Here is a 16,813-nt window from a genome sequence, read left to right as displayed (position 1 = left end):
AGGTTCTGTATACGCATTGAACAACAGTTGAGGAATCTTTGCACTGAATCATACAAAGTATTGTAGAAGCCCTCTTTTTGTTGAGAAGTGGGAATGGAGTATCAAAGGAGGGGTGGAGAGGAGAGCCATTCGAGTTAATAATGATGACTTGAGATGTCAGAACAAAGGCTGTGATGTCTGGTTTCAAAACCATCTGCTGTGGTGTTCATAGGCGCCAAATATTTGTGATTTTATGCAGAAAGTTCTCATGGAATGGAAGGGTTGCTACATTTCAGAACAACATTCATCTAATGGACTTCCCTTATTAGAGAGAGGCAAGTGTGATTTTCAGATTCCCTCATGCTATGCAATACTCCTTTTTACAGCTTTCGCACTTCACTTGGGTTATTACTGTTGTAGAAGGTGCAAAGTAAGACTGCATTGTGTGCTTATATTCCAGAATGGTGTACAGTGGTTAGAAGCAAAAACTCCCAGTTTTCATGGTGAAAAATAGTAACTTCAAACAGGAGTATGCTGCTCGTAAAATACCACTTAATATCTTTTCATACTCAATTAAAAGCAGGTAAGAGGAGAGGAAAGACTATATGTCCTATTGTCCCAAAGAGGTTTTATGGAGGAAGGGAGCAACTGTTTTTTGACTTGACCTCTCAGACCCTCAAGAAACAGGAAATACTTCCTATATGTGGGTTTTTTGTCATTTTGTTTGTCTGTTTAAAATGTATATTTTGGATTTCTATCTAAATTTCTCCATTTGGTATTAAAATTTGCTTGCAAGTGAACTCTGAAAATCATTGACCAACGTGACTGCAAGTTTATTTGGTTGAGTTTCTTCTTAGGGAATACATCTACTTGCCTAACACATTCCTAAATACTTGGGTAAACTCACCTTTTTAATCCCTCCTACCTTCCTCGGTGTCGACCAGTTTAAATCCATTTTCATCAATAAATTGAGATCTTGAGGAGAATCAAGTCCTGTGAGTTTCATGGAAACAATTACTTGGATGGCTGAGAAAAACCCCCATAAGGGAAAAGGTTTTGCCTCTCTGTGAGAGGTGGTTCCATACAGGTGTTAGAAGTTACTCTTGCTTTTTTGTACGCGTAGTTTGTCACGTACCTTTTGGGCTTTAGATCAGAAGCTTTCCCAGTGTGAGGTGTCCCTGCCCATGGCAAGGGGGGTGGAACTTGATGATCTTAAGGTCCTTTCCAACCCTAACTATTCTATGATTCAATGATTTTGTGATTTAATAGAGAGAGGAGTTTTCAGTGGAGCATTAAGTTAGCCTTGATAAAAGGAAGTAACTTTTATTTCTGTGGTTAGAACATGGTATCACCAAGAGTTTGTGGAAGTGAAGAACTTAAGCATTTGGGATGTTTATAAATCTGGACAGCCCTTTTATCTTTGTAGTAGTTATTGATAAGAGTGTTGAAAGGACCATAACAGCCTCTGCTTCAGGGTGTATGTCCACATTAAAGGGTGAAATAATAACTAACATTCTTTGGTAAATAAGATCTGGTTTGTGCCTTTTCCAAAAATACACGGTTTTGGCTGTGGTGTTGGATGCAGTTACAGAGGATATGGGAAAAAGCAGCCCCCCCCAGAACTTAAGATGTTTATCTTCTCGAGTCTTCTTTGCCACCTTATCTATAAGAAATAAGACAATGATGGCACTTCATCTTACAGGATGCTTATTTTGTAAGCTATGTGTTTCATTCACCTTTTTTTTTCTTGCTTCCCTCTATTTAATATGAAATAATAAAGCATGTTTTCAAGAGCCATTCATACAAGCTCCTCCCTCTGCGCTTGCTTTTACTTGTGATGAGCAGGTTCAAATCACTGCACATTGCATATCATATTGTTTGGCATCAGAGAGAAATTCTGGATAGGCAGACCCAAGGTGATCATGAAGCAGTATTATGGGGGGGGGGAATGTGCATGGTTTGGGAAGTTGCAAAGTTTGGTGCTTTGATCTACAGACTACAGCAGATTGTCCTGTGTAGCTTATGTAGAACAGTGCAGTCTTTTACATCCATCTACTTAAGTGTAAAATATAATTGCTTTGTCTATTAAGTATCTTCTAGTTAATGTTAGTATTGGCTGAAAATAGTGCATGGACTAACTTGTTTATTAAGTAGAAAGAAGAATTAAGAGTTAAAGCTGAAACAAGGCATTTTCTCATTACTTTCTCCTTCTTCCCCTTCTTGCTTTTGTCAAAAACTTAGCTACTGGAGATCTGGGAATCTTTTTTGTGTCAGGGTGCAAAGTGTTTCTTTTGGTCTTTTCCTTAGGTTGGCAAACAAGCAGGATAGAGAAGGAGCTCTGTCAGAAGCAGATGTAATCGAGTCCTTATCTCTGGAAAAGCTTGTCAATGAACACAAGTGTCTATGTCAAATTGTAAGTATATTTTAAGATTATTTGTTTTCTAATATATATGTACATCTTGCAATAAGGTAGGAGAATATGTCACATAGCATAAGACTGAAACTAAAGCCCTGCAATCCCAGCAAAGATACAGTACATACATCTGCTCTGCAGGCAATTCTCTGCTCACCTTGTTGCTCTGCTTCTGGATCTGTTGAAGAAATCTTTAGGAAAGGGATCCTAAAAGTGTACCTGCTGGTCCATTTTGAAACCATGTAAGAATAATTAGTTATTGATGTGGTTTCAAACTTCTTTAATTGGACAAAAAAGTTCTGTATTCCACCCTTTTAAAAAGAAGCAGGGAATGGAATTTGCCTGTGTTGACATCCAGGAAGGATCACTGTTCAGATATGATATGTGTCTCATTTTCATAGCTAAAACCATCATTTAGTCTGAGTCACCATCTGGCAAACACTACAAGCTTAATCTGATTCCGAGGGCATCTAATTCCCAGCGCAATAGTCACCAAAGAACAGTGGTAGAGCTGGTTGCTATGTATTTGTCCTAAAATACCTACGTTTCAGATGTAGCATTCACAGTCATGTTGGAAAAAAAAAACAACAAAATAATGACAAAGGGATGGGAGGATCTGTATGAAAGCTACTTGATATTGGTCAATATTTCAAATAACTTGTGTGAATTCTAAGTCCCTGAGGTTTTCTTTAAGCCTTTGTTTGAATGAACCAGTTTGTTAGTAATTACTTGTTGGCTTTCCTTTACTGATCCTCTTCTAATGGCAATAAGAAACATTTTAAGAGTTAACAAGAGTTTTGCTGTTACTACTCAAAATGAGAAGGCAGTTTTGCACAACTAGCCCTGGTATTGGGGTTTTAGCATTTTAAAAATACTTTTAACTCCTTAAGGAGAGTTGCAAAATTCACAGGGCAATGCATATTGCTATTATTTTCTCTAGAAAGCTGAGTTACAGCCGGGCACAGCTACGTTCATTATGTCATAACGCTCTGCATGCTTTTCCTCAGTCAGTGGCCTTTGCGTTATGCTTATGTGGCAGTCATAAAAACAAACCTTGTGAGTTTGCCTTTATTTTTTCCAAGGGACTTCTGTGACACCAATGTTTTCTTGCAAAGCATTATCCATATAAAAGACCTGAAAGATTCTTGTGTGCTTCCCGGAACTTAGATCTTCTTAATTTATGACATGTTCCAATGAAATGCTGTTCTTGTCCTCCATTTATATCTTGGGTGTAATGAACAAAGAAACTAGATCACATGCTCTAAGTCATTTTAGCTGAAAGCAGCTGAGAGTCTCACATACTCAAATGGGCAGTGTCTTTACCAGGCGCATTAAAGGTAAACGTGGCCCCAAGTTATTTCAGTATGATGACTCATGGGGTGAATTTAAACAGGGGAGTTGTGAAAGAACATTGAAATAAAATCAGTTAAGGACCAAAAACCCCTTCTGTTTTTTGTTATTCTTTTAGTTTTCTTCTGGATCTTTAAATTTCCCCCAAAATATTAAACCATGAATATCATGACAATAGTTTTACTCCAGTCATGATGCATAATATTTTGCTTCACCCCTGTCCACAATACCTGTTCTGATCTAAAAACACCAAATTGGTGTCACAGCTTTTCTGAACCATTCACGCTGGATTTTATTTATCCCTTAGGTGCCTATGAACAAGTCGAAAATTTCTTTCATGAACCGAAGCCGAGCTGATTCTCTTGAATCTCATTTTTTCCATTTTACTAGATAAATATAACATGGACTATTTATAAATGAGCAGCAAAACAGAACATATATATTTGGGGTCGATAAATTATATTTCTAGATAGATGCATAGATGTAGACGTGTAGGGAACCAGGTGTGAAAATATGTATATAGCATGTGTATATGTAACAGCTATGTCTATATGTAACAAGTATATATATATAATCATAGAATAGTTAGGGTTGGAAAGGACCTTAAGATCATGCAGTTCCAACCCCCCTGCCATGGGCAGGGACACCTCACACTAAACCATGTCATGCAAGGCTCTGTCCAACCTGGCCTTGAACACCACCAGGGATGGAGCATTCACAGCTTCCCTGGGCAACCCATTCCAGTGCCTCACCACCCTCACAGGAAAGAACTTCTTCCTTATATCCAATTTAAACTTCCCCTGTTTAAGTTTGAACCCATTACCCCTTGTCCTGTCACTACAGTCCCTGATGAAGAGTCCCTCCCCAGCATCCCTATAGCCCCCTTCAGATACTGGAAGGCTGCTCTGAGGTCCAGAGATAGACATGCAAACATTTTTGTGTGCAGTACTGTAGTATTTTTGAAATGAGACTGGAAAGAATGGAAATTGGTGGAACTAATGTGATCTGTGTCTTGGCAAAAAATAAGCACCTAAACTTAGAATCCCTAAATACAAATTCACTTCCCATGCTTCTCAGTGTTCTGCAAGCTTCACAGTGAACAATAACTGTGCGTCTGATTTCTTGGTTTATAATCAAGGAGTGCGATTGGAACTGTGTATGATTTTCTTCTCCTTTCCTTATGTTTTTACAGGAACCTTGCTCAGCCATCATGGGCTGTGGGAAAAAAATCGATAAATCAATCAAAAAGGGTTTATATTGGCTTCTACATATCATAGCAAAAGATTTTGATGCCTTAAACGAGCGCATCCAAAGAGACACTACGGAACAAAAGGCATATGAAGAACAAAAGAAACTAGAAAGAGCTGAGCGAGTGAGAAGGATACGAGAAGAAAGGTATTCTCTCTGCAATTTCTCCTACCTCCCCTTCCTCCCTTTCTCTAAGATATTTGATTCACTCCTATGCATAGAGCTTATGGGAACCAAGCTATCTAGGGTTTAAAGCTTACTGAGCATACTGAGTTTTTCTAGCAAATATGATTTCCTAACTGTTACTACATAAACTGAACAGTCTGGTACAAGTTCTCCTTTCTGCTTATTAGAATCTAGAGCTATGCGGAATTATGGAGGTGTTTTGAAAACAGAATAACAGGTTTTAGTCTGGTTTCCCACCACATAGATTTGAACATAAAATCCAAACCAAAAATACCCCAAACAACTGAAAACCTTGAAACAATGGTTATAAAAGATTACTAGTGTGCAAATCTCAGCATAGTGTTGAACAATCAAAACCTTCCAGTTACAGATGTATTCTGTCACGTATCTTGTCCTCAGGAACTGCTGCTACACTCTCAAGTGCTGATTGAACATTCTGGCACACTGCAGCGTGTGTTTCTACCGCTGCTGTAACACATACTCGTGCTTTATTGATGTTAGCCCCTGGTTAGCCTGCCATTGTGATTTCTGTAGAATGCTTTTCACAATACAGAAGCATGTTGTAAAAACCAGCTGCCACAAATCAGAGGGCGAGTTAGATGACCTAAGAAGTATGTAAAACAGCCTGGCTTCTTCATAATTCTTTGTTCATCTGCCCTTTTCCTCCCCATGCCTGCCCCCCAAAAACCCCAAAACGACAACAACATAAACCCCAAAACAACGATAAAGGGAAAGAGAAGAAGGAAGAAGTGTACCTGATGAGGAAGACCCTGAGCCTGGGAACTCTCAAAACCCCTTCCAGCCTATATCTGCTGTAATCTCTGAGGTATGAGAATATGTGGAAATCTGGATCGGTTTAGACCTACCACTAACAAATGTCTGAGAGGTAATGACAAAAATAGTTCACTTAAAAGAATTGTTCTCATCTCAGTCTCGTCAGTCTTGTTTTATGTGCGTTGAATCAATGCTTTCATGTTAACAAAGTCCCCTGCTACTGATATGGTGACAAAAAGTTTTGTAGGCACGGTAAAATGAAGGTATTGTAAACAGCTGACTGAACAGGTTTCCTAATTAATAGATGCTCAGGGGTGGAAAATATTCAAGGTCTATTAGTTTCTTGGAAAGTGTTTTAGTGATGTAGTGAGTCATATAAAATCTCCCTGACTACTTCTACTATTGAGATATCTGAGCATAACCTGGTTTCTGTTGAAAACAGACACATTAAAAGTATATTAATATACAAAGTGCCTTTAATAGGTATTTCTGGGGTCAGGAAGTTCTTCTTTACTACACTGTATTTTATTCCGTTGACTTGAGATAACGTAATCTCAAGAAACACATAAACTCTCAGGAATTTTTCCAGTCAGTAGTTCAAACACTTGCTTCTCTCGAGGACAAAAGCGACCATATCCATGTACCTTGTAAAGTCAGCTGCATGCACAGTAACCCAACTTATAGTAACGTACAGCGTAAGAAAAGAAGGGTATATCTGCAAGTATTGTGGAGACATTGATTCAGTGATATTGAAGATGTGAAGCAGCTTATCATTGAGTCTGTGTGACACAATTGGTGTTTGTCCAAATCACGGTGGCGATTTCTGCGTACTTAAGCTCTGTGCATGTGTATTTTGTTTTAACTAAAACCACAATCCAACACATCACTAAAATAAGGAAGAAATTATGAGGCTTCTAACCTTCTGCTCAGGAATGTTGATGTTTTTTGCTCAGCTAGCTTATTTTGTCTTGTCATATGACCAAAAAGAAAGCAGGAAAACAGTCTATAAACCTAAAGATAATTTCTTTTCCTGCTAATATTTTGTCTTTTATAGATGTGGGATAGAACAGAAAAATATTTTAGGACTATTTTGATTTTTTTAAATAGTCTTCCTGTCTTATTAATCAGGTTACAGCATTGCAAGTTGTTAAAAAGATTCTTCTGCTTTTTGTTAGAATGAAAAGCAAATTGAAAAGGAAAAGAAGCGGCAAAGGTTGGAGACTGAAAAGGCTACAACTGCCCTGAAATCTCAAACAGAACAGGAACAAATGGATGGCCATCACTTATCAAGTAGCAGTAGCCAAAACACAGATGACAGTAGATTAGAAGCGTGCAATTCTGCAACTGCACAGCTTTTGCAGCATGAAGCAGAGAACGAGCAGCAAGCCTCAGAATGCCTAGACTCAGGTGAACCGCTTCCTTTTAATGTGTCATTTAATGTTATTTATCTCATAGTTCCTCCGTCTGTCTGTATTATTTTTCATGATGCCATATATCAGTTTAATCTACTGAAAACATAAAAATGCACTATTAGGTTATTGTATTGGAAAATCTGCTTTGAAAAAGCACGTGGTTGTTGGTGTGACTGATACTGTAGCTGAAACGACATTCGTTTTCATCATAGAATCATAGAATAGTTAGGGTTGGAAAGGACCTTAAGATCATCTAGTTCCAACCCCCCTGCCATGAGCAGGGACACCTCACACTAAGCCATATCACCCAAGGCCTTGTCCAACCCGGTCCATGGTCCACATTCCATCAGTACCAAGATGATTCAAATTCCTTTATGAAAGCAGAGAGTTTGCATATATTTTATGCTTACAATTTATTTTCTATAGCAAAATGTTTTATAAATTGTACATTTCATATTTTGTGTATAGACCTCATAGCAGCCTTCCAGTATCTGAAGGGGGCCTATAGGGATGCTGGGGAGGGACTCTTCATTAGGGACTGTAGTGATGGGACAAGAGGTAATGGGTTAAAACTTAAACAGGGGAAGTTTAAATTGGATATAAGGAAGAAATTCTTTCCTGTTAGGGTGGTGAGGCACTGGAATGGGTTGCCCAGGGAGGTTGTGAATGCTCCATCCCTGGCAGTGTTCAAGACCAGGTTGGATGAGGCCTTGGGTGATATGGTTTAGTGGGTGGTGTCCCTGCTAATGGCAGGGGGGTTGGAACTGGATGATCTTAAGGTCTTTTCCAACCCTAACCATTCTATGATTCTATGATTCTATAAGTGTGGAATGAAAATGCTGATGTATCTCCTTGCAACAACTGGATTAGAAGTTGATCTAGGATAGTCTATGAATATAATTTGTGGTATGTAATGCTTTATTTCTGTTTGGTACAGATAACAGCAAGAAAAAAAGTAAAAAACCAAAATTAAAAAGGGGCCACAGAGTAGAACCTGTTAATACAGAGGATGCTGTTCCCAAAAATCCTACACCACCACCAACTCTTCCACCGGGTAAGTATACTAACAAACAATAATCAGTGTCTCAGTTTGTGGTTATTAATCCTTTAAAATACTCACATGTGCATGATGAAACTGGAATGGTCTTCAGAGATACGCTACTGTACCTTACTCTCTAGGAAATTTTTGATGCAGTTTTCCACTTCATGGTATAGACTTTCAGCACTATTGGTTTGATCTACTCCACGCAGGAAGATGTTGTTATTTTCACCATAAAAAAAGTCAGAGACTTGACTACTCACTGATGAAAAGTGATAAAAATATCAGTATTTTAAGGGTAAATCAGTTTATTTTTAAAGTATTTCGTCATTATTCACTGTATATACAATATATTACATACTTCTGGCATTTCTAAATGCTTTCATTTCTCCCAAAGAGAATTGGCTTCCATACATTTTGTCAGAATCAAGTGCAGTCGTGCCATGTTTTGACTGTCTTTGTTTTCCTTTAGTTGGCTGGGGAACTCCCAAACTTAATAGACTTCGAAAACTTGAGCCTCTTGGTGAAACACATCATGCTGGTAATTGAAAATATTTTGGATTTTGTACCTTTTTGAAGCATTTTCCATTGTTTTATTCACTTCTACATTAATTTCATTCTTCATCTCTTTTTATTTTTATATTTATTTCTTAGTGCCAATTTTCATTGACCAAAAGCTAACCTTTTTTGCTTAGTAGAAAGCATCTTTTTGATTTTTCAAATCTTATTTATTTTTTTTTTTTACTAAAAAGGGTTAGTTCTCTCATAAAGATTCACATAGAGAGTTTAAAGCGGCACAGGCAGCAGAACCTATTAATGACCTGAAGTGATTTGCACAGCAGCATTTACCTAATGTTATAATGTGCCATATAGCAAAAAGCAACAGGGCCGGTTACTTTGAGTCCAAACACACATTACATTCAAAATGAAAATTTCAGTGTGTTTTTCCATTGTCCTTATGTGGGCAGTTCATCGTTACCTGATGCCATGAGCACAGGAGCTGGGTTACCTGGATACTGGAAAAGGTCTGTGGCGCTGCAGAAAGACCTAAGCAGAACTGCAGAGATGCAGCAGGGCTTATTAATTTGGCATCTATAGTGGCTCGTCCACATTCAGGCTGATCCTGCACTAAGCTGCCTGTTTGTTTCCACGCTGATCTTATGATCTGATGTGGAAGGGCTAATCACTTTACAGTGCTGAACCCAAATGTGCTCCATGTATTTCTGTAGTTCTTTGAAGCATAGCCCCACATGCAGATGAATTTGCTGTGTGTAAGCTGACTCCTTGTGTTGCCTCTTGAGATAGTCCAAAATTTCTTCTACCCAACACTATGGTTTCCATATGATTTTAAAAGCATAGTCTGTAAGAATTTTGTCATTGATTTGGGGGTGTTTTCTTGAGAGAAGGAAGGATAAAGACATGTGGGAATCTCTGAATTAAATGCATTATGATAGCTAGGCCAAAAGAGGGACTGCAATCCCAGCTATGAGGAAAAGCCCAGCATAAATTTGATGGTGAAAGTAATGAGACTTCCAGCTGAAAACTAGGTTATTGGTCTGCCAGGGCAGGTGTTCGTGATAAAGCTTGGAATCTGCTGCTTTACCTAAAGAAGAGTATCCTTGAAATTTCACAAGCTGGTAGGAGAAATGAGTTTAATAACTGGAAATGGTAAGGTGTAGTAGGCAGAGTCATGATTTCTCTCTTCAATAATAACTATTTTCTGGTTTTGAAAGACCATGTAACATAGTTTTTTTTGTATGGTCATTGTTTTTTATATGCTCATATTCCATCTTTTTCTCATTTTTGGATGGTAATGTCTTCATTTTTCTTTTATTTTTATTCTTCAAATTTTGAAAAGCCAAGTGAATATGGAGACATCTGGAGGAATATGAGAGGAGGGTAACCAAACTAAAGCAATGAGATACACAAGTTGAACAAATAGAACATTAATTGAGGAACTCATAGAGAAAGGAGCTCAGTGTGGCTGTAGTGATCCTTGAGCTTAATTCTGGCTTGAATTGATAGCACTGCTATCATGTAGTACAGCACCATGTGGACAAACCTGCTGAAGTTCTGAGGAACATGGAGTTTCTCTGCCAAAGAATCAAAAGAGCCCTAAGGGGGAGTTAAGATCTCTAAACCCTAGATCTTTATTTTTTGCAGAAACATAATGAAAGTGCATAAAATGTAATTTATAGTCTTAATCATAAAACCATCTTGCTCTTCTTTTTTAAAGGCATATAGAGAGAAGGCGGCAAGAAAGAAAAGCCAGACAAAGAGGTAGGGAGGGGGAGAAAGGGAAGAGGTGGTACTCTGTTTTGATCTGTGCCTAGGGGAGGTGTTACCTTTTGTAGCAATAGCATGGGTGGGACAAAGAGGGAAAAAACCCCCAATGCTTAAGCTAGGTTCCCTACTCACAGATGTGTAAGTTAGCAACCTGAGATCTGTGTTAATGTAGTCCATTCGTAAAATAAGGATAATAATTGGAATGTTTTGGAATCTAATGATGGAGAAGATGTTGGTAGGGAAATAATCTCTTGATTATCTCTATAACTGTTGAGAGCAGATGAAATTTGGAGTGGGTTTTTTTTTGATTCTCTGAAGTGCACTTTTTTCTACAGCAATACTATCATTCTGTTGAAGAATTGCTTTGACGGTTATTGGCCAAGTGGTTAAAAAGTCTTTGTATATGGGGCAAATGAGCACCTACCTTCATGTAGACCAGGCTGAAAAACTCAGTTCCAGTAGGATGCCTAGTAGATATTTTTGTCAGGACTCCAAATAAAATTGTAAGAAGTGTCCATAAGAGCAAGGAAAGAAAAGAAGTATTTAACAGTCTGCTTTTAAAAGGTTAAGGAGCCTTGGTTATGCACAGAGGTTATTTTCAGGAGTACTCTCAAAGTCTATGTCCCAGATTGTATCAGTGAAACAGTTGATAGCTCCCCAATGTAAGTCAACCCCTGAAGCTTCAAAACAGATAGGACTTTTTGCAGTGTTGATTTCTGGTAGTCCATAGAAACACATGGGAATAGGTGTTTCTCAGTATTCCCATGAATTCTAACCTGGGTCTTTTTCAGTCAGGATAGCACTTACTCCTTTGGTTTTGTCTTAAATATGATTTTTTGGAAGTGTCACAAATATGACTTAGACCTTGCTGCTGAAATGTGTAAATTAGTGCAGTGTGTGAGGTTAAAACAACCTCCAAAGGGCTGGGTTTTAATGCTAGGTGTTTTCAGAGGCATAAATCTGTCTTAGTGATTTAATGTGCAAACTGAAAAAGTCAAGTGGTTTTAGTACATATACAAGGCTATTTAGTACATACATTAACTCGGTTTTGTGTCATTCTTAGCAGAGAACATTATGTTGGATGTTTAGGCAGAGTTAGCAGGCAGTGGAGTCAATTAGAGAAATCTTTAATTATACACTTATTTTCACTAAAGACTGCAATTTTTCCAGTCATGCTAATGATTTTAGCACAACACTGGGTAACGAGTGTCTGTTTATTGTCACTGGAGGATATATTTGCAAGAATGATAAACCTCTCTCATTATAAGAGGTAAAATTGCCTGCCAGTCCTAAAGCCAGCCTTCAAGAAACTGACTAATCAAACATCCATTGTGCAAGTTTTCATTTACACTATAACCATTTGGTTTGGGATTTTGTGTTGGCAGGCCGTCAAGGCTTTGTTAGGGAGGAGGTTGTCCGTATAAGCAAAATTGAGATTTGAATGCTTCAAAAAGCTGCTTTTGTTTTTTCTTGATTTCTACCTGTTTCCTCTTACCATCTTTCATGATACTATTTTGCTTGTGAAATGCTTGCATGTACCAGTGTGCATGTTGGGATTTTTTCACTCTTAGATCAATCACAAATGTATGAGAATACTCCTTATTCTCTTCTGGTGCGTTTAATAACTTTGTCTTGAATGATTTCACTACTTTAAACTCCTTTATAGAGAAAAGGAAACATTGCACTTTCATCTAAAAATTCTTAATATAGCTATTTCAGAAAGTTATGGCTTTTCCAGACAGATGCTCACCCTAAACTCTGGGTGCTGCATAGCGTTACTGTCACTTAAAACTTCATTGCAATGCAGACTTGACTACAGCAACATTCAAATTTTGATACCTCATTTCTTCATTTGTTACTTAGACACTTTGGATGTCATTTCCTATTTTTAGGAATGTTTACAGGTCACCTTTGGGCTTGATCTTGAAAATGCTGATGCATGTATTCAAAATGTAATTAAACCCTGTTTTGGCCAGTATACCTCCAGACATTAACCAGCACAATGTCTGAAAGTTGCTGGTAGGAATTAGCTCTAAAATTGCAGGTCACCTTGTTTTCATTAAGAAAGCAAGAATTTACCTTATTTAAACACCCTTTAAGCAAGAGAGAGAATAAATGACAGATTAATGTGGGTTTTTTTTCTCTGCTGTTTCTTATACAGATTTCTATGGAAAGCCTTTGCCCCCACTGACTCTACGCCAAAGACCCAACAGTGATACCCATGATGTCATTGCTTAACTGGATCATAAACAGCATTTATAAAACATCATCCAAATATTATTTCAGAAATATTTTTTTTTTTGCTCTTGAAGGGAAGTTTAAAAAATCACACATTTATCAGCTGGCTACAGAATAACTTGGTGACAATTAAACATGGAGTTTGTTCTGTCGTACTTAGTGCATCGGACTGTCATTTACTTTTCTCATCACCAGCTCTTCTTCAGATTTTAGCAGGAAATCAAAAAAGGTCTAGGTTTCCATGGATGCTCCTATGAACATGGTACTGAATATTTATTGGGTTTACTTGCGAAAATACATAGCTGTAAACCTGAAGAAAAACATCTTCAGGATCACCTAATACTGGATTGTACGTTCTCACCAAGGTCTGTCTCGAGGTGCTGCGCAGTTGTTGGTATTTTTACAGCTAATAAGTTATTCTAAACCGTTTTGTAAGATTCATGTATGTTAGGATGAATATAGGAAAGTTATGCAAAAAATATTGAGTATATTTTTCTAACTTTTTATAAAATTATTTGGAAGTTTGAGAGGACACATATACCTGCTACCAATAAAACAATAACTAGGAAGCATTAGAAAGCTGATAGTCAAATGCATACAAATAGAGTATGCTTGACTCTTACATTTCTCTTAAGTAGCAATACTTTTTATTAAGCGTTACATTACCAGATGCATATTTCATATTTCTGGCAATCTGAGGGAGGGGGGAGGAAGGTAGAAAGGAAAATTTAAGATAAATACTTTTTATACAAACAATGCTATTTGGATTGTCTGAACGTTTTCTTATGTGTTGTTTTCTTTGTTTTGTTAACCAAGTTTGCCATAGGTAATAAACTCACTTCAAAAAGTAGAGCTGAATATCGTATTGTCAGCTAAAACACACGGAGATTGCACATAGTGAAAGTTTTTTGCACTAATTCAGTCACCAGTTTTGATGGAAAACTGAATCGACCACTATGCAGATAAGCTCCGGTTGTTTTTAATCTTAATAATACTAAAATACCATCTTGAAAACGAGAGAAACCCGAGATTTTTAAGGACTTCTATAATACTTCCATGCAATATGTCAATATTACATTAATCAAATCACAAAGTGCATATGCAACAAGGGTTACAGTTGGACATATTCCTATTTGGTTTTCCTCTTACACTGGAGACAGCCATTGGTATATTGTGTAAGGGTGTATTGTTATGCCACTTACCTTTTTTTACAGCAAGGATAAAACCCCCATTCAAGGGTTTTTCGAAGAAGCAGCACTTGATTTTCTGTTATGCTCTCAGTCTTCCATAACACGCTATTACCAAATGATTTCAGTAAATGTTAAAACAACGCAATGTATATATTCAGCACTTAGACATTAGAAACCTTTGCCACGCACCCCTTACGGCAATGAGTTGCACAAATAAACATCTACCAATGAATCAAAATGCAATTATTCAGATTTTTAAAGAGGATGATGGAGTGGGGGAAGAGAAAATCAGTCTTAAGAATATGAGTTTGGAATAGGTGGAGAGGAATATTCCAAGTTTGCCAATTTAGTTTAAGGATGAAACAATTTGCATGTGACTGTCAGCATGGGAATACTTTTGTTGTATTCTAATAGTGTCACATGGTTCGATTGGATTATTCTCAGGATTTAGTTATTTTCACTTCAGACAAACACAATATTAAGTGGAAGGGGGACACACACCATAAAAGTTTATGTGTGCAATCTCAATCTTACTCTTTAGCTATGTTTCCACTTCATTTTTTTGGCATAACAGCTTTATTTTGTCAGGCTTGTATATATATATATATATATATTTAACAGCTCCAGTTTCTAGAACTGTATTACCCTTTTCTTTTAACACGCACCAAAAATAAATTAATGGAAGTCTTTATTAAAAACCTAAAGCTAAATACTGCTGTGGCAACAAAATACGAGAAACTGAAATGTAAGGTGTTGATACTTACATGTGAAACGTGTGTTATGTGTGGTGTGTGTGCGGACACATGTATCGGGTTTGTTTCAGCTTTTAAAATAAATGGTACCAATATATCACCAAAGTACTCAAAGATTTTATTAATATGCTCTGTAATTATTTTCCAGAGTGGGTTTTTTTTCAGTAATTTATACTACCTTGACTTTTTATTTGCTCAAGACATTTATATATAGAATAACACTAATGCACAGTGTCAACATGTTTCCCACATGAGCATAAATTCAGTTTTTTGGAAGCAAGTCTGGTCATAAATGTTTAATAGCTGCAAGTCTCATTTATGTTGCTAAAATGTACCAAATGGAGACCTTATAGAGAGAATCTTTACATGGTTTTACAACTGCAATGTGGTCATATTTGTATTATTATCCATTAGGTTTAGCTTCACATCTGTGACGTGGTCTCTCCATGTAAATCATGCACAGTGAGGGGCACTCATTGAGGTGAGACAAAAGCACTATGATTTTAGAGGAAGCTGTTTGATAATCTTGTGATTCTATTTCAATTCCACAGTTCTGATGGAGAATTAGAAAGCCTTAGAACAAGTACGTGCAGTAGACAGCTGGTGCCAGCTTTCTAATGCCCCTCTTGTGAGCCCTGGTTACAAGGAGCAAGATGGAAGCAGCAGAGGACACCCACAGCGAGGCCTGTGTAATAGGCAACCCTCAAGCACATCCATCACCCTGTTGGCTATCAGTGTAGCCATGGAAGCCCTGTGCAAGAGGATTTGAGCCCTTGGTATTGCTCACCTTCTGGGCTGTGGACTCCATATGAGCTTTATAAAGGTGGTGGTGATTATCCTTTCCTTGAAACTCTTAAGTACCATACCTCTATCCTCTAGGGGCCTATATGACACCTGAAAATGGATTTATCAAGTTTGCTCTTTTAGATTACTTTTGAAATAAGGTTGCCAGAAGTGGTCTCATGACAATTTTCTTCTCCAGTAAGAAACCAGTCTATATCCTGAGAATAGTTGTTTCTGGAAATAATGATGTCATATTAGAAAAGATTGATGGCCAGTAACAAAGCAAGCAGCATAGGTGCTTTTTCCCCCCCTTTAGATAACATTCAAGCAGTATTTATCCACTGAGGTGTTCTAGTACTTCATTTGAAAGCTTAGTACTGTAAGTTCAGGATAACTTACATTGCCGTGCTGTCCATTTAGCTTCCTGGCTTCTGGAATTCATTCAACTTACATACTATATATATTTACATCAATAGATGCATCTGTAAATGGAGTGAGGAACCATATTCTTAAAGTAAGTGTAATCTGAGACAAGTTTATCTTTGGATAGAAGAATCTTTCTCTTGTCTGGTTGGTTTTGTGCAGGTTTTGTTTTGTTGATTGGTTTTTTTTTCCCCCATTTTATCCCCCTGCTGTTTACATAAGCTGTATTTTCTTACTTAGGATTGCTTTGGCAACTGTTTTATGGTAACAAAATCTGTGCTTTCCAGAAGATTTTAGGAAAGTGGATGGTGGAATGGTTAGCAATTTTTGTATACTCCCCAGCGAATATGAACTTAAGATCACTGTGAATTCTCTTCCCATTGGACTAGCAGAAAGATTGAGAGAGGACAATCTTGAGTGAGAATGAGTAATGAGATAAGAAGTCTTTGCATCAAGCAAAGTATGTGTGAAGACCAACAAAGCCAAGTGGAGTTTAATGTGGGGCTCAAACCCATAAGCCTGAGATTAAGACTTTCATTATACTGTTGTGGTTTTAGCTTAGATAATCTTAGCTGGTACAATGCTGTGTTTTCAATTTATTATGAACATCATGTTGATAACCTCCAATGTTCTCATTGCCAAGCAGTGCTTACCTGAAGTCAAGGACTTTTCAGTGCTCTGCCAGTGAGGAGGAGCACAAGATGGGGAGGGCTTCACGCTTACCTGAGCTGTGCTACTGA

General features: G+C 37.6%; 1 protein-coding gene across 6 annotated transcripts in view; it reads left to right on the top strand.

The window, feature by feature from the left end:
- Positions 1-13,808, top strand: part of ARL13B (ADP ribosylation factor like GTPase 13B) — a 34,647-nt gene extending 20,839 nt beyond the window's left edge. For 2 of the 6 annotated variants that reach the window (XM_057416017.1, XM_057416018.1), the window contains exons 4-10: positions 2,287-2,392; positions 4,935-5,137; positions 5,906-6,002; positions 7,126-7,357; positions 8,300-8,416; positions 8,874-8,942; positions 12,849-13,808. In XM_057416017.1, the coding sequence (XP_057272000.1) occupies positions 2,287-2,392; positions 4,935-5,137; positions 5,906-6,002; positions 7,126-7,357; positions 8,300-8,416; positions 8,874-8,942; positions 12,849-12,925 (901 nt within the window). In that variant the 3' untranslated portion in view covers positions 12,926-13,808. Of the gene's footprint in view, positions 1-2,286; positions 2,393-4,934; positions 5,138-5,905; positions 6,003-7,125; positions 7,358-8,299; positions 8,417-8,873; positions 8,943-10,637; positions 10,682-12,848 lie in introns of all 6 variants that reach the window. The other 4 variants (XM_057416020.1, XM_057416022.1, XM_057416019.1 and 1 more) reach the window with 3 other exon arrangements.
- The last annotated feature ends 3,005 nt before the right edge of the window (positions 13,809-16,813 follow it).

This window comes from Pezoporus wallicus, unplaced genomic scaffold, assembly GCF_028554395.1.
Source record: "Pezoporus wallicus isolate ANWC-B61680 ecotype Strahan unplaced genomic scaffold, APGP_CSIRO_Pwel_v1 contig_6814, whole genome shotgun sequence".
Lineage (NCBI taxonomy): Eukaryota > Metazoa > Chordata > Aves > Psittaciformes > Psittacidae > Pezoporus > Pezoporus wallicus.
The sequence above is the reverse complement of the archived record's forward strand: the minus strand, read 5'-3'. Positions and strand labels throughout refer to the sequence as shown.